The sequence below is a fragment of the Mixophyes fleayi genome, chromosome 8 (genome assembly GCF_038048845.1).
Source record: "Mixophyes fleayi isolate aMixFle1 chromosome 8, aMixFle1.hap1, whole genome shotgun sequence".
NCBI lineage: Eukaryota > Metazoa > Chordata > Amphibia > Anura > Limnodynastidae > Mixophyes > Mixophyes fleayi.
The window spans coordinates 127,891,074-127,909,514 of NC_134409.1; the positions used below are offsets into that span (position 1 = coordinate 127,891,074).

General features: G+C 43.8%; 1 protein-coding gene across 1 annotated transcript in view; it reads right to left on the bottom strand.

The window, feature by feature from the left end:
• The window catches only part of SHQ1 (SHQ1, H/ACA ribonucleoprotein assembly factor), a 72,792-nt gene that overhangs the window by 24,027 nt on the left and 30,324 nt on the right, over nucleotides 1-18,441 (bottom strand). Inside the window, 4 exon segments of the mRNA XM_075183461.1 lie at nucleotides 5,159-5,279; nucleotides 11,633-11,659; nucleotides 11,662-11,685; nucleotides 11,688-11,754. Coding sequence (XP_075039562.1) covers nucleotides 5,159-5,279; nucleotides 11,633-11,659; nucleotides 11,662-11,685; nucleotides 11,688-11,754 — 239 coding nt within the window.

Consider the following 18,441-nt stretch of genomic DNA (forward strand, 5'->3'; position numbering starts at 1 on the left):
ATGGGATCAGATTGAATCTTGCCTAGACAGGATAGCTGTTCTGTGGCAGACACATAATATTTTTAATGTTAGTAGAAAATAATCAAATTGGCCAACTAGATCTCACTATGCCTGTTCAGAATCTGATTGGTTGCTATAGGCAACATCTCCACTTTTTCAAACCCACAGTTTAGTAAACATACCCCCAGGTGTCCAATTACATGAAAACATCTTCAGGACACAATGTGGTGTTTCCCACAGCAGCAGCTAACTCAGTCATGTTTTGGTTGATACAAAACCTTTTTTACACAGTTACAATCATTTTCATGGAACGTTAACCAACATGTTTAGGGAAAATGCTGCAGAAGGCAATCTAACCTTCTTTCTGTAATGCTGGCTCAGTGGTTAGCATTGCATGCCTCACAGGGGTCATGGGTTTGATTCCTGACTAGGGCCTATCTGTTTGGAGTTGTATGTTCTCCCCATATTTGCGAAGGTGCCCCTATTCCCTCCCACTGTCCGAAAACCATACAAGTAATTTAATTGGCTGCTGACAAAAAATGAACTCTAGTCTGTGTGTGTGTTTTAGGAAATCTAGACTGTAAGCTACAATGGGGCAGGGACTGATGTGAATGGATTATATAGGTCAGTAACTGATCACACTCAATAACACTGTGGCTCAGTGGTTAGCACTTCTGCCTTACAGCACTGGGGTCATGAGTTCAATTCCCAACCATGGCCTTATCTGTGAGGAGTTTGTGTGTTCTCCCCGTGTTTGCGTGGGTTTCCTCCTGGTGCTCCGGTTTCCTCCCACACTCCAAAAACATACAAGTAGGTTAATTGTCTGCCAACAAATTCACCCTAGTCTGCGTGTCTGTCTGTCTGTGGTTGTGTGATAGGAAATTTAGACTGTAAGCTCCAATGGGGCAGGGACTGATGTGAGCGAGTTCTCTGTACAGCGCTGTGGAATTAGTGGCGCTATATAAATAAATGGTGATGATGATCTCACCCTCTGCATAATATGTAAAGTGCTTTGGGTCCCATTGGGAATAAATCGCTATATAAAAAATATGATTATTAAAATTATTATAATATTATAAAAAAAAATAATCTAAATATTTCCAATGTTCCAATATTTAATGTGAAAGTGGAAGTGGAAAAAAATAGGGCTGACCTGAAAGTACCGTTCACCAGGGAACATTTCTACAGATTAGGGAGTGACAGAGATTTCTGCATGATAGAAAAAAAAACAAAACCTCAATTAGGAAACAGCTGCTCCTCTTACAGTGCAGAGACTATACGGAGTGCGTCTGTCTGTGTACAACTGGCTTCAACAAAGCTTCTCCCGGGAGAGGGAAGGAGTGAAAGCTGCAGTTTCGCACATGCCTGCACAAAGCCTGCCAAGCAATGGTCCTAATCCACACTGAAAACATTAGCCTACAATACAGAGACACACAGAGATCAGTCAAGAGTGGCAACCAATCTCTTTCCCAATAAAGATATTTCCACCACCGTGCAGTAGACTTAACCCATTGCATTGCAAAGCGTAGGAAGCTCGGGGCTGAAAGAAACGGAATTAACTGCATCCAATTGGCTCACACTTAATAAAGAAGATCTTGAATTAACATCAACGGTGTTAAATTAGGCCACCCAGCAACACACGCACAGATAGAGAAGATGATGTGAGCGGGTTCTCTGTACAGCGCTGCGGAATCAGTGGCGCTATATACATAGCTGATGATGATGCGGTTACTAAAACAACCTCCAAGCGCCCTTTAAGTATCCAACTCTGCTATTTTGTTATTACAATACTATTATTCTTATCAACATTTGGTTATATAGCGCTAACATATGCCATAGAGCTTTACAATTGGGAACAAACACCGCAATCAAACGAGACTGGGTACAATCAGACACACAAAGCGGTAAGAAGGAGCTGTGTAAAATTTAAGAGGTGCCAGACAGGGTTTTTTTTTCCAGCTACATTCCAGAGAGGTAGTGAATAATGACAACACATAATCTCACGTTTATGAAGCTGGTGTGAGGCCAGGTCCAACTAAATCATGTTTTACAGCTTCATCCAATGACTGTCAGGACACTTGTGAGCATTACTATCAGCCTGATATTTAGAGGGAATAAAATGAACGATTGTATCTCCCACCCATGACACCATATAATTGCAGTATATATATATATATATATATATATATATATATATATATATATATATATATATTCTACTTTCACACAGACCATCCTAGTACTAATCTCTGATCCCCTGTAGTGAAGTGCTGACTCTACCCCACGCATTTTACACACGATGTGATGTTCTTTGACCTCTCCAATGCTGCAGTATTACCAGTGGATCCAGGTTACCGTATTGGTTTATCAGTTATTAACCCGCCTGCGCTTCAACCCTTTGGCGAGAGCCGCTGACGTAGGATGCCAAATTAATTGTAGAGCAACGACATCCAGCTGGATACTCTCTCACGTGTTCCTCTAGTTCATATAAAAATTAATTTTAATAATCTGACTACAAGTCCTAGATATAAGATACAGTATCCAGCCCTCCTAATGTACAGCAGTAACAATGCTTTTATCAGCTCAGTGAAGGATCGTGGGTGGGTCAGTCTGCTATTAACAATAACATACAAGACTAAATACCACCATGAGTACTTTGGTTGGGGCTCCTACCCTGGCCCAATTCCCTTTTCTATGCTCCAGGGAAGGTCTCGCTCAATCCGTATTGGTATGGGGAATATTGGTGGGAGTTTGGGGAAAAAAAAATGAACCTGGAGTTGTTAAGGAGAACTTGAATGAAACAGAATCAGCCATGTGTTTGTTGATGTTTATTTAAAACCAGGCGGACAAATCTCCCCTATAGTCATCATCATCACCATTTATTTATATAGCACCAATGATTCCGCAGCGCTGTACAGAGAACTCACTCACATCAGTCCCTGCCCCATTGGAGAGAGGGAGAGAGAGGGAGAGAGAAAGACACACACACTAGGGTCAATTTTAAGTGGGAGGAAACCGGAGCACCCGGAGGAAACCCACGCAAACACGGGGAGAACATACAAATTTCACACAGATAAGGCCATGGTCGGGAATTGAACTCATGACCTCAGCGCTGTCAAGCAGAAGTGCTAACCACTGAGCCACCGTGCTGCCCATAGTAAACACAAAGTTGTATCATCAGAAGACATGTCAGTCACTGTTTGACCCATTGTGACATCACATGACTTCCTATGATGTCACTATGTACAGTAGCTTGGTTGTCCATATGGATTCAGCGTTGTTCATCCAGCATCCTGATGTGCTGTTTACATACAGCAATTCACCAAAGGACCACCGACTACCAAGGTCATTATTGTACCTTCTAGACAGCGCCAACATGGGCCGACCCAGTGATCAATGTATTTTACTTTCATGCTTTATAACTGAACATTATAAATTTGGGACTCAGTGGTCCTCTTAGTTTGTTTCTGGCAACAAGAAACAATTTAAATATAACTTAAGATAAAATTACAATGGTTCTGTATCGTTCGAGGGCTCACTTGAAACTCTTGAGATAGGACTATCTATCCCCAAATCTCACTTAGTTTTTTAGATACTGAATTTACATTTTAGCTCTTTCTGTTGGAAACATTTTTACATTTCAGCTCTCCAGCATGTCCTAACAAAACAAGCCAAACGCGCTCTTGTCACCGTGACAGCCAAGAAAGTTAGAGCAATCTGCCATTCGTCTCTCTAGGGGAAGTCAGCTCGGCACAAGAGCCTGGTCCGTGAACTCTCCAATCTATTCGGCATTTCACCCGGAGTGCTGTGCAGATGGCTTCTGCCAAGAGGCTCGCTCTGCCTGATACTCACTGTCACTGTATTAACACAGACTCACCTCTAACGCTGAATTTACCTGGATTACCCTTGTTTGCATTTGAGAAAGTCTGCAAAACTTAGGTGGAAGCGGCTGAAAAGATTAGTAAATAAATGTACTATTTGCTCAAATCTGACATTGGAGATTGTCACAAAAACCTTTATCCTGGAGGCTTTTCCCCCCCACTAAGATATCACGATCAACAAAGTTACTGAAAACAGACTAATTTATTTGCTGTACTACAGAAAACCAAGAAGAACGCAGCAGATTCCATGGATTTGGCAAACTGGTCCCAGATATCAATGACAACAAGCTGGATGTATGAACTTAGGCTGGGTACATGCTACAGAAAAAATTATCCCGTTGGAATATTGTTAACAATTTTACCAACCACTGAAAGTCCTCATCAGCAGCTGATTCCTGTGTACACACTATACACATTGCACAAGATTTACCGTCAAATCTCTGCTCTTCATCTGTCATCACCATCGACTGAAAAGATCATGACGCTGCACGTTCCATAGAGATCTATGGACATTGCCGGTCCTGAGTGCACGCACACTGCAGGACTGGAACATCATTGTTCCGTTGTTGAATGAGAATTTTAGTCCGTTTAAAAACAAATTAAACAATACAATGAGCTTTGGAACAATAATCGCTCATCGTTGCAATAATGTGATATCAGGCCGAACGGTTGTTTATCGTGTGATTGGCCCGATAATCAGGTGAAAAACCTGTACTGTGCACCCAGCCATACTTGACACTACAGTCGTCCTGCATCAGTGTCACTCCTAAACATATCAATGTAGTGGCAGATGAAGGATTATGGGGGGAATGGGTAGCTTGTTTATGGACACTCTTACAATATAACACTATAAAAGCCATTTCCAAAACTCAAGCGCATACGATCTCTTTGCAACATTCCAGCCTACTTTGGTGTCCAGTTTTTCTGGGAAGCAAATGGATTTGCAGGCCCTTGATGGCTGCATCTTAGGAGCATTCTTACTTGTGTACCTCGCTACGGAATTTGCTGGCGCTATATAAATAAATATTGACGATGGTGATGTACCTACATTCAGAACTACATTTCATTTTGTAGGCTGAGACTACTTCAGTTAGAAGAGGACGGACATTGACAAGAGCGTTCTCCGTTTGGCGCACTTTTTGTTATTCCTAGACAGGCGAATCCAATGTTCAAAGAGGAAAAAATGGGGAAATAAAAACAAACAACAAAAGGAAAAGACAAACAAAAAACAAAACAAACAAAAAAATCCAACAAAAAACCCCCCAAAAAAAACGTACTTGACTTTTTGAATCCAGATACAGTAGTCCGTAACATACAGGTCATTGAGGATGTACGCAGGGTCATTCGCTTGGAATATCGTATGGATGTCCAGCAAACATTTCAGAACAGCAGCTTTACCTAAGAATTAAAGGCAGAACATGAGTCTATTCTGTGCTGTGAGCACAACATGTAAGATTAAAGCAAATTATAACAAACATAATAGAGTCAAAACACCAAAACCAATTGGGAGGTGATTAATATAATATTAATATGTCCTACCCAAAGGTATTACAAAGTAATTTTTCGTTTTAGGGGAACAAAACACAATAATTCCAGTTTGACATTTGGACATTGGACACTGAAGGATAAAGAGCTACAGCAACCATCATTACTTTAGAAAGAAAAATGCTGCAAACAGCGGCCTAGTGCTTAGCACTTCTGCCTCACAGCACTGGGGTCATGAGTTTGATTCCCGACCATGGCCTTATCCGTGTGGAGTTTGTATGTTCTCCGTGTGTGGGTGTCCTCCGGGTGCTCCGGTTTCCTCCCACACTCCAAAAACATACTAGTAGGTTAATTGGCTGCTATCAAAATTGACCCTAGTCTCTCCCTGTGTCTCCCTCTCTCTGTCTGTCTGTGTGTGAGTGTGTGTCTATATTAGGGAATTTAGACTGTAAGCTCCAATGGGGCAGGGACTGATGTGAATGAGTTATCTGTACAGCGCTGCGGAATTAGTGGCGCTATATATAAATAAAAATGATGATGATGATGATAATGATGGTCGACTAATATCTCAATATAAACTGCCTTTAGTATGCATTATGTCAGGTCTGGCCAACCTGTGGCTCTCTAGGTGTTGGGAAACTACAAGGCCCAGCATGCTGTGCCTTCACATAGCTAGCCAACAGATGTCAAGGCATGCTGGGAACTTGTAGTTTCACAAAACCTGGAGAGCCACAGGTTGGCCAGGCCTGATGTTTGTTAATATTCATATGCTCAGCTACCTCTACGCTATTTGGAACATTTATTTATTCTTTGAACATTTAGCGTCTTGTGCGTTTAAAAAAAAGAGCGCAATTCCGGCCGCATTCTAATTCAAGCGGATCTCAAGATCCGTCTCAATCTGTCTGGAAGCAGGCTCTGCTCACTTGCCGTCTCTACATACTCGTTCGCAGACACACAGAACAGACTGCGGGTTATGCATTTGCGTAGGTCCAATAGAAGAACACATAAAACTTCTATTTTATCAAAATTTTAAATATGAACCGTTAACCGTATAATCATTTACATAAATGTTTTCAAATATAATAATTTTTTTATATATATGTTTTATATTAATTAAAAAAATAAAGATTTCAATGCGTCCTGTACATACAATGCATTGCGATAGTATATCCTAGTTGCATGAAGTTGTTATGTGATAGCTACTGGCATGCATACACGTACTTTTTCATCCAAAGACTATGCCAACTATCAGTCGACATTTACACCTGACCTGTAGCTGGTGCAAGTGAAACAAGCATGCTCGCCACAAACACAGGATTTGAATCAGCCGCAACTGCGTTGGAACACCCTTACCGTGCATTGCCTAGGTTAGTCTGCACCTTCCCTCCACCCCCCATTCCCCTTATAGACAGTCGTATTAGTTGCGTGCGTAAATGAATTGCATGCAATTGCGTTCATTGGTGTAATGTCCGTTTCTTGGCATGCCCAGTAACGCTATGTAAACGGACGTATGTCCGAACCTGAATTGAGCCTCATTCTGTCACCTCTGGGGTTTGTTTTTTTTTGGGTTTTTATTTAAATGACTTGTTACTTCAATCATGTTTATAAAATGTGAATTCTTTTTAAAATGACCCACGTAACCATTCCATAACATTAAATTATGATTCGGTCACTGGATGGCGCTGTTCAATTTGTAGAAGGTTCAAATTTCATTTTTTTTTATCTCGACAATATGGAGATTGTAACTTATTTTAAAGAGCACCCTTTGTCTGCATACACAGGGGCTGCCATGTTGTGGACTGAACCAATATACAGCCTAAAAAATTCAGTAGGGATCAGTGACATCACTGCATTGTACAGGCGGCATTCTCATTTGCATTGATACAGCCCTGAAACAGGCTGCCTCCAATGTCTGTGTAATAACAGAACTGTGTCTTACAAAACACACAATAACAAACCCTAATTATACGTAGGATATTTATGAAGTTAAACTCCCAATACAGGGCTTCTATAAGCGGCTCTAGAGCTTCCACTCGTCAGCGTATTCCTGGCTCCGTTACACGCTGGAGATAAAAATAACAGATATTGTTGTCTAAACTCAAATATCTTTTTGGCATTCCTCCGCATTCTGACATTTTCACACCACTTCCCTTGGCAGGCGACTCGCTGGGCTAAAATGATATCCAGATTGTGTTAAATAAAACACACATTTTTCCATCTAACGCCAAGCCTATGCTTCCCCACAAAGGCACAAACAGATAAACTCTCACAGCTTCATGTGGTGTACTGTGGTCCATGCGTATCCCCCCCCCCCCCCCCCCACTCCCGAACGTTCATTGAGATGGTCCCGTTTGGTGAATGGCAGAGAGAAGAGATGGGGGAAGAAGAAGACAATTACATGGAAACATATAATGCAAGGGAATATAAACACAAGCTGGACCGTCTAATCTGCCAGGCTGATCTGTTAATGGTCTATCCTCAGAATATGTGTGTTTATTCTAAGCATTGTTCTCTTGCTTTATGCTGTGTATATGACGGGAGATTGTTCCGGACAACTACTGCGCGGTCATTAAATTAATATTCTCTTCATTTCTATTGAGCTTACTTTCCCCAGTTTTATATGTAGGTTTATTAGTTCTGGAACTTTACTTATTCTGGACATAATCCCTTCTGAACCTTGTTAAAAACCTTCGATCTAAACTAGAAAAAATACCATTCATTGAACAGATAAAAAGTTATAAAAAAAACAAAAACTTCTGGTCAGTAATGGTAAAGCCTCCTTGGGGGGTATTCAATTGTCAGCAAGTTTTTATTTTTGACCGCGTTAAGTCATTTTAATGCTGGTTTTTTTTATTATAATTTTGAGCGGGGTTAACTTTACCACGATTCAATTCCATTTTTAACGCTCAGCTTTTTTTCATGAAACGGTCCTCTCCCGCTCCAGTAGAAGGTGTATTGAAAGTATAGGGTGTGCGAGAGGCAGCAGTGTTAAAAGCTATTCATTGTTTTTTGAACGGCGGCGCGTAAACAGGAAATATACTGTTTTATCTCACACCTCTTTGGGGTGTGTTAAAAATAAAAAACCTTTGAAAAGTATTGAAATCATGTAATAATGGGGAAAAAAGTTAAACTTGTTTTCACTAATGCCTAACTTGTGTAAGTTGATTTTGTTGTGAAAAAATAATGAAATAACAACAAAAAAATTTCAAAAATAAAATCACTAATTAATTATATTTATGTATGTTTTTTGTACAAATATGAATGTAGTAATGTGTTTTGACATGGTATAGATAATTCTATGGTAAAAAATAGTTCAATTATAAAATATGCTAAAGAAAGTACTGTAATGTAGACATTATCAATGTGTAATGCAATCTAATGTATGGAAATGTATGCAAAACTTTATTTGTGTTATACATGACCGCATTAAAACTCCCTAAAAACTCGCAAACACAATGTTTAACGCACGGGGGCACCTTTCCCTCTTTTTCAATTGAATTGCACAAGTTTTCATGCTGCGCTAACTCAAAATGGTCGCTATTGCCGTCAAAAACCCATGGGAGATTTTTTCTTTTTTTAACACTGCGGGAAAAAACAAAAAAACAAAAACTTGCTGACAATTGAATACCGCCCTCCTTATCTCATCAATATTCATCTACAGCCATACCTGGTGCCAAAACTAAAATACAGATCCATACCCAGTGCTTAGACTAACGTACAGAGCCATATCTTGTGCAGCGACGAACATACAGATCCATACCCGGGGCTTAGACTAACGTACAGATCCATACCCGGGGCTTAGACTACGTACAGAGCCATACCCGGGGCTTAGACTAACGTACAGATCCATACCCGGGGCTTAGACTAACATACAGATCCATACCCGGGGCTTAGACTAACGTACAGATCCATACCCGGGGCTTAGACTAACGTACAGATCCATACCCGGTGCTTAGACTAACGTACAGATCCATACCCGATGCGTAGACTATCGTACAGATCCATACCCGGGGCTTAGACTAACGTACAGATCCATACCGGTACTTAGACTAACGTACTGAGCCATACCCGGGGCTTAGACTAACGTACAGAGCCATACCCGGGGCTTAGACTAACGTACAGATCCATACCCGGTACTTAGACTAACGTACAGAGCCATACCCGGTGCTTAGACTAACGATCAGAGCCATACCCGGTGCTTAGACTAACAGTACAGAGCCATACCCGGGGCTTTGACTAACGTACAGAGCCATACCCGGGGCTTAGACTAACGTCAGAGCCATACCGGGCTTAGACTAACGTACAGAGCCATACCCGGGGCTTAGACTAACGTACAGATCCATACCCGGTGCTTAGACTAACGTACAGATCCATACCCGGGGCTTAGACTAACGTACAGATCCATACCCGGTGCTTAGACTGACGTACAGATCCATACCCGGTACTTAGACTAACGTACAGAGCCATACCCGGTGCTTAAACCAACGTACAGATCCATACCCGGTGCTTAAACCAACATACAGATCCATACCCGGTGCCAAGTCAAAAGAACAGAGCCAGACCTGTTGCTAAACACCCTCTTCTCTCCCCTCTGCCTCCTAGTTCCACGCGGTGACACCATCATTATCCGTGAGACCTGTACCTGCCCTGCACTGTACTCTGACACAACCACAGCTCACTCAGAGTAGAGCAGAAACAAGAGATCAGGTAATACTTAAAGCTGTTGGAAAGGAAGAGGAGCTGGGGGGGATTTATCTGCAACAGATGCAGCATTTAATAATTTTCTCATTCACTCAAACATCCGCAGCTGTGTATTTGGTGGGATTTAACCCTTTTGGGTTAGAGGTGCGGAAGTATAAAAACATAAAATTAAAATATAGGCTTTACAGGTGGGTGTAATTTGGGAGGGTATGCATGTCCCGCTGTAAGTGGATCGCGTAAAAGCCAACACAGCCCGTGGCTACCGTTGTTGTAATTAGGATTAGTTTAGCTTAGTTTCTGGTCCGCTAGAGGTCAGAGATCAACTGGATGCACATTACGGACAGTGCATCATCAGCTGATTATATAGCCCCACTAATCTGTAGCGATGTACAGAGACCTCACTCACATCAGTCCCTGCACCATTGGAGCTTACGTCTAAATCCCTAACACACACACAGACAGACACACACACAGACAGACAGCACACAGACAGACACACACAGACAGAGAGAGAGAGACGAGACAGACTAAGGTCAATTTGATAGCAGCCAATTAACCTACCAGTATGTTTTTGGAGTGTGGGAGGAAACCAGAACACCCGGAGGAAACCCACGCAAACACAAGGAGAACATACAAACTCCTCACAGATAAGGCCATGGTTGGGAATCAAACTCATGACCCCAGCGCTGTGAGGCAGAAATGCTAACCACTAAGCCACCATGCATGGACAACAGGCCACATGTACTCCAAGATTTCCTTCAGACTTCCCCACTTACCCGATCTCAGAGAAAAAGTCAGGAGTTGGGGCACAAACCTGGAAGGACCTTTGGTCCGCAGGTGAAGGCTCACCCTAGGGCCACCTATTTCCCATCACAGTTAAGATCCTCCCTTATATTGCTAAATATTTCAATCATGTCCTTCGTTTCATTTCTTCTCCTTTCTCTAATCTGTACAGGCCAAATGGTTTGGTTTAAATCCTATCTGGTGCAGTATGAACGACTTCACTTTATGTTTATCATTAACTATCTAATCTGAACCAATTTCTCGTCAAAGTCTGTTTAGTTTGTGTATTACAGAATGTAGAACGCCGGCGACTTATGACACCCACAAGAGCATCGATTTGGAAATGTGTTTCACAGGAGCCAGAGAACCTATTGTAGTCATTCTAGAGAAACAAGTCACACATCGCCAAGCAGGAGAGGTAGGGAAAAACATTGCCAACCTAACACCAAGCGCAGTATTACAGCAAGGTCCATGATTTAGCAAGTTTAAATTAAGCCAACATTACACCAATACAGGTATCTAAACACTTTCAGCCGCAGAGTATTACTGTGAGACTCATGTCGTACCGATGCAGAAAGATTGTGGTGTCTGTTGCCTCTTTATAAAGAAAATCTCATACATCTAACTTGTTTTGCTTCTGATTACCCATTTAATTGTTTGTTTTTTATGATATTTTGAGCATGTAATTTTCCCCTGGTCCATATGCAATCCTTGCAAGGTTAAAACCTGAAGACGTTGAGTCTTCATTAAGTGTTTGGAGAAAGTCATCTCACGTTTCTTACCCAATCTCAGCAGCGAGCTCGCGTCTGGATAGCTTTAGTCACCAGGCAGAAGTTCGGTAAAGTGGATAGCACAAAACGCGCCTCCCAAATGTCACCAGGACATCCTTAATAGACTTGTAATTCTGTTTAATGGGAAAAAAAAAAGGAAAAAAAAAAAAGCCTTGAAGATACAAGTAATATTCTACACATTTGTATTACAGGACAAACAAGGAAATAAGATTAAAGAAAAATTAGACAGACACTGTCAGTGACGAGATATGAGAGAGAAGATAAAGGAATACAGATAACTACAGATAGGAGAGTTACAATTGGCCGCACGCGCTGCTCTACGGAGCAACAGGCCTGATATGGCAGCGTGTAGTCTAAGACTAGCGTGTATGTCAGATATTAATCCTATGGAAATCAATAGATCATTATAGGGCATGGAGAAGAATGCAGTCAAGAAGCAGATCGATATGCGCTTGTCTGGACACGGACATGTAATATGAATGAGATCACAGACAATATGAGACAGATAGATGTAAAATGGAATCATTGCAAGTAGCAAATATATATTTTTGATCAAGTCCCCACTTTCTTCTCCCATGAAACAGAGTCTCAGGGATTTACTAAAACTTCTACAAAGGAAAAGTAGGGTGTGTTGCCATAGCAACCAGATTGTGGCTCATTTATCTAGTGCATTCTAGAATCTGGTTGCCACGGGCAACACCTTCATTTTTTTCCTTTTTAGAATCTTTCGTAAATCTACCACTCAATCTTTTACTGGTACATAAATGCAGGAAGCATTTGTAACCGACAGTTGTAATTTAAAGGGCAGCAGATAAAAAACATATCATAGGTATCACCCGAAAGTCGGTGTAACAATCCCTACACATGCAATCTGGCCATATAAATTGATTGCTTGAGATAGCGTACAATGTTCTTCACCGCAACACATCCTAGCAAAGCAACATGTGGTATTTACAAAAGACATGTGTATATAGTTGATCTTTACAAAATGATTTATGAGACAGCTTCCCAGAAATTCAGCTCTGCCACAAAAGGGGGGGGGGGGGGGGATGCATAAAACATCCACCCCCCCCCCAGCAGGCTGCATTGTGTGCTGCTGAGAGTAAACAGCCAGAGGTGTTAGTGAAATACAGGAGACTTTGGAGCAGGCAATGTGCCAATTTTTCCAAGGGTGTATTATGTGCAGAAATGAGGCCGTTCTTCTTGCACATCAACATTTACTACAGATTAAAAAACGGAATCAGCTTCGCGCCGCTGCAGAGGCATCAAGTAACCCTTTGGCTGCCGTATTGTGTCTATGCGAAGAGAGACGAGCGTGCAATTGCCGTACAATCGCTGCTCTGCAGTACACAAATTCAGCCACTCATTAACCCTTGAGTGCCAGAGGCTTCACCGAATGCCCAACATCACAGGGTGTAGGTCATCCACTTGAATCTTCTCCAATCTCAGCAGACATGACCGGACACCCTGCAGGGGGCGAATATAATATTATAGATTTTTAAGTAGCTAAATACATATACTGATTACAGCTGTGTTTCTACAGCGAAATAAAGCTGCAAATAATCTTTACTTTAAATTCTTCCACGACTAAAACACAAACGTGGACGATACGGTGGAAACTATCCCTGCTCAGGAATAAGTAACTATTACTAGTGTTCCAATCGGTTCTACAAGCTCAATATTCTGCCAATGTGGGCGGTACCGTTCTATCCAAGCCAAAAGGCATAAACGTTTCCATGACAACAGACCTTATTTTGCTTGGATCCGTTTTTTTGTTTTTTTTATATAAATCTGGCAGCTGTAAGCAGACAACCCTCCCTGCTGTAGCGTACACTGACCTTTCTAGACAGACAACGGAACAATGTACAAGCCAGTGTCTTGCGACGGACGGACGATACACTGCAGTATTCAATTGGAACAAAAATTCAAGCTAATACCGTTTTGTCCAAAAAAACAAACAAACAGCCAAGTCTCCAACAGAAATTTTCATAAGCATAAAAACAACATGACCATTATATTCCACCTAGGACTAAGAAAAAATTTAAATTAAAAACTAACTTTAAGTGGCAGCCCCACAGGGCGGTTTTCTTAACCAGAAACTTTGATACATTATTCGGTGATAACTTTACCCCTCTGACACCATCTATTAAAACCAATCTAGACTCAGGGAATAAGAGGTTTATATCTTGGATAGGTTAAATGAACTAAAAATAATCATTGCAAGATTTCCATCTCTCTTTCAGACTATCCCTATGAGGATTTCACCAAACATATATTCCTCTTTACAATGGACAATTTCCCTCTTGATGTGGTTCAGAAGGTGAACAAGAGTCCGCTTGCAAATTCTCCAAAGATCTGGGAGAGCGACAGGTTTGGGAGTTTCCAGTATCACGAGGCTCAGTTAGCCCAGTGTATCTACTGGCACAACCCTCTAAATTGAGAGTTTGGGTGTAGAATGGGAGGTAGACATAAGGGTATATTTACTAAACTGCGGGTTTGAAAAAGTGAAGATGTTGCCTATAGCAACCAGATTCTAGCTGTCATTTTGTAGAGTGCACTAAATAAATGAAAGTTCGAATCTACAGCCCTGTCCCCTTTCAATATGATAAGAGGGCACAGTGTGATGAAGGGAGCACAGTGTGATAAGGGGGGGGGGGCACAGTGTGATAAAGGGGGGGGCACAGTGTGATAAAGGGGGGGGGGCACAGTGTGAAAAAAAGGGGGGTAGCACAGTGTGATAAAGGGGGGGGAGAGTACGGTGTGATAAAGGGGGGGGGGCACAGTGTGATAAAGGGGGGGGGGGGGCACAGTGTGATAAAGGGGGGGGGCACAGTGTGATAAGGGGGGGCACAGTGTGATAAGGGGGGGAGCACAGTGTGAAAAAAAGGGGGGTAGCACAGTGTGATAAAGGGGGGGAGAGTACGGTGTGATAAAGGGGGGGGGGCACAGTGTGATAAAGGGGGGGGGGGGGGCACAGTGTGATAAGGGGCGGCGGCACAGTGTGATAAGGGGCGGCGGCACAGTGTGATAAGGGGCGGCGGCACAGTGTGATAAGGGGCGGCGGCACAGTGTGATAAGGGGCGGCGGCACAGTGTGATAAGGGGCGGCGGCACAGTGTGATAAGGGGCGGCGGCACAGTGTGATAAGGGGCGGCGGCACAGTGTGATAAGGGGCGGCGGCACAGTGTGATAAGGGGCGGCGGCACAGTGTGATAAGGGGCGGCGGCACAGTGTGATAAGGGGCGGCGGCACAGTGTGATAAGGGGCGGCGGCACAGTGTGATAAGGGGCGGCGGCACAGTGTGATAAAGGGGGGGCACAGTGTGATAAAGGGGGGGCACAGTGTGATAAAGGGGGGGCACAGTGTGATAAAGGGGGGGCACAGTGTGATAAAGGGAGGGCACAGTGTGATAAGGGGCGGCGGCACAGTGTGATAAGGGGCGGCGGCACAGTGTGATAAGGGGCGGCGGCACAGTGTGATAAGGGGCGGCGGCACAGTGTGATAAAGGGGGGGCACAGTGTGATAAAGGGGGGGCACAGTGTGATAAAGGGGGGGCACAGTGTGATAAAGGGGGGGCACAGTGTGATAAAGGGGGGGCACAGTGTGATAAAGGGGGGGCACAGTGTGTCATAAGGGGGGTAGCACAGTGTGTCATAAGGGGGGTAGCACAGTGTGTCATAAGGGGGGTAGCACAGTGTGATAAGGGGGAGCACAGTGTGATAAGGGGGAGCACAGTGTGATAAGGGGGAGCACAGTGTGATAAGGGGGCGAGCACAGAGTGATAAGGGGGCGAGCACAGAGTGATAAGGGGGCGAGCACAGAGTGATAAGGGGGCAAGCACAGAGTGATAAGGGGGCAAGCACAGTGTGATAAGGGGGGGTGGGGGGGGCACCGTGTGATAAGGGGGAGCACAGTGTGATAAGGGGGCGAGCAGAGAGTGATAAGGGGGCGAGCAGAGAGTGATAAGGGGGCGAGCAGAGAGTGATAAGGGGGCGAGCAGAGAGTGATAAGGGGGCGAGCACACTGTGATAAGGGGGCGAGCACACTGTGATAAGGGGGCGAGCACACTGTGATAAGGGGGCGAGCACACTGTGATAAGGGGGCGAGCACACTGTGATAAGGGGGCGAGCACACTGTGATAAGGGGGCGAGCACACTGTGATAAGGGGGCGAGCACACTGTGATAAGGGGGCGAGCACACTGTGATAAGGGGGCGAGCACACTGTGATAAGGGGGCGAGCACAGTGTGATAAGGGGGCGAGCACAGTGTGATAAGGGGGCGAGCACAGTGTGATAAGGGGGCGAGCACAGTGTGATAAGGGGGCGAGCACAGTGTGATAAGGGGGTGAGCACAGTGTGATAAGGGGGCGAGCAGAGAGTGATAAGGGGGCGAGCAGAGAGTGATAAGGGGGCGAGCACAGTGTGATAAGGGGGTGAGCACAGTGTGATAAAGGGGCGAGCACACTGTGATAAGGGGGCGAGCACACTGTGATAAGGGGGTGAGCACAGTGTGATAAGGGGGTGAGCACAGTGTGATAAGGGGGCGAGCAGAGAGTGATAAGGGGGCGAGCAGAGAGTGATAAGGGGGCGAGCAGAGAGTGATAAGGGGGCGAGCACACTGTGATAAGGGGGCGAGCACACTGTGATAAGGGGGCGAGCACACTGTGATAAGGGGGTGAGCACAGTGTGATAAGGGGGTGAGCACAGTGTGATAAGGGGGTGAGCACAGTGTGATAAGGGGGCGAGCAGAGAGTGATAAGGGGGCGAGCACAGTGTGATAAGGGGGTGAGCACAGTGTGATAAAGGGGCACAACATATCTGTTATTTGTTGCTCTTATTGTTGTGATTTTATAGCTATATAGTTTTTCTTTACTTAAAATAAAGCAAAGAACAAACCTGACCGACTTATTTAGTGTTGTAGGATACAGGTCAGGAAGAGTCTGGATTAATCGATAAACGCCCCCCTGTAAAAGAAAAGTTTACATCCGCCCGTCTGGAACAACCTGTTTTTGCCCCCCAAGGGGTTCTCTACATACGTTTCTGCTTTGGTGCAAATCAATACGAAGATTCTTAAATGAGCCGGGAAGGGACCTTCCCCCTCTTCATCTGACCTACAATGCAGCCAGGATCATCACAGGCTAATTGGTCATGAACTGCTCAGTGATGTCACACATTCCGCTGTGATGATAGGAGGATTAGCAGACAACCCCCTTTGAAGATTGCATTGTGCAAGTAGTCACACATAGGCCATCTGAATATGTCTATGGAGTATTCCCAGGGGCAGGACTCCTCCTGTATAATATGTATTATGGGCAGAACTCTTTTCCCCTTTTCTTTCTTTCCTTAAAGGTTTTTGCTGAATCTAGTTTTTTTTAAAAAAAAGAAAATCCAGCAAACCTATTACCAGCTCCAGCATTTATTTATATTTCCAGGTTATAAACTTCAAACGTAACATCCAGCGTCCCGGGCGCGCTCGGTGCAGCCACACATCAGAGGATTCTTCTTGTAGGATTTCAAAGCACAACCAGGTCTTACACACACTGAGCGCGGTTTTGCTCCGGGCAGAGAGATGATCATACTTTGATAATTCACCAAAGAGCCGGCACTGTGCCAGCCACACTGCGGAGATAGAGCCTGGCATCGCCGGGAAGGATACAGAGGTAGGAGGTTTGTCAGATCAGAACAGTATGAAGATGTATAGGATGATATCACACCTCCTGCAGAAAGTCCCTGACAATGACGTGCCTGAGAACAGGAATTATTACTTATTAACACAAAGGTTGTGTATACAGCAGTGTTATGTAATGCAGGTCTGAAAACCGTCTTTAGCGAAATACTGGGGGCGTAGATCCCTCTATAGCGAGATACTGGGGGCGTAGATCCCTCTATAGCGAGATACTGGGGGCGTAGATCCCTCTATAGCGAGATGCTGGGGGCGTAGATCCCTCTATAGCGAGATACTGGGGGCGTAGATCCCTCTATAGCGAAATACTGGGGGCGTAGATCCCTCTATAGCGAGATACTGGGGGCGTAGATCCCTCTATAGCGAGATACCGGGGGCGTAGATCCCTCTATAGTGATATACTGGGGGCGTAGATCCCTCTATAGCGAGATACTGGGGCTTAGATCCCTCTATTGGGAGATATTGGGGGCGTAGACCCTGTATTTGTAGACATTGGGGTGTAGTCCCTGTATTTGTAGATATTGGGGTGTAGACCCTGTATTTGTAGATATTGGGGTGTAGACCCTGTATTTGTAGATATTGGGGTGTAGACCCTGTATTTGTAGATATTGGAATGTAGACCCTGTATTTGTAGATATTGGGGTGTAGATTTGTTGTTCCTCTAGAGTATAATCACAGGAGTACGGTCTGGTGAGATCTCTCACTCCAATGACAGCTATTTCCTAACAGAGACACAAATTTGCTAAGAGCTATATATAACCCATCAACCTATCAGCAATTAACTTTGATTAGTGCAAGATAAACTAATTAAAGCATGTGTCTGCTGGACTGCAGCATGGAAATTTGCACTTATGTTAGTAAATAATCCCCAATGTGTAGATCAGGCTTCCCAGCTATAAACAACACTATCAGCTAATTAGTAGTAATCCAGCAACCCAGGGAGGGTCATTTACATAAGTGGAAAAGTGCATCACAAACACTCTTGTGAGCCCTAACTTTGCACAAGTCTTTCTGGGTATGTGTGCACCTAATTTTGCATTTGAGTGAGAAAAGAGATTTAATTGTGTGGGATGGGATTATTTAAATCAGGCTTGATGAAAAGGGAGGAGTTTATCAACG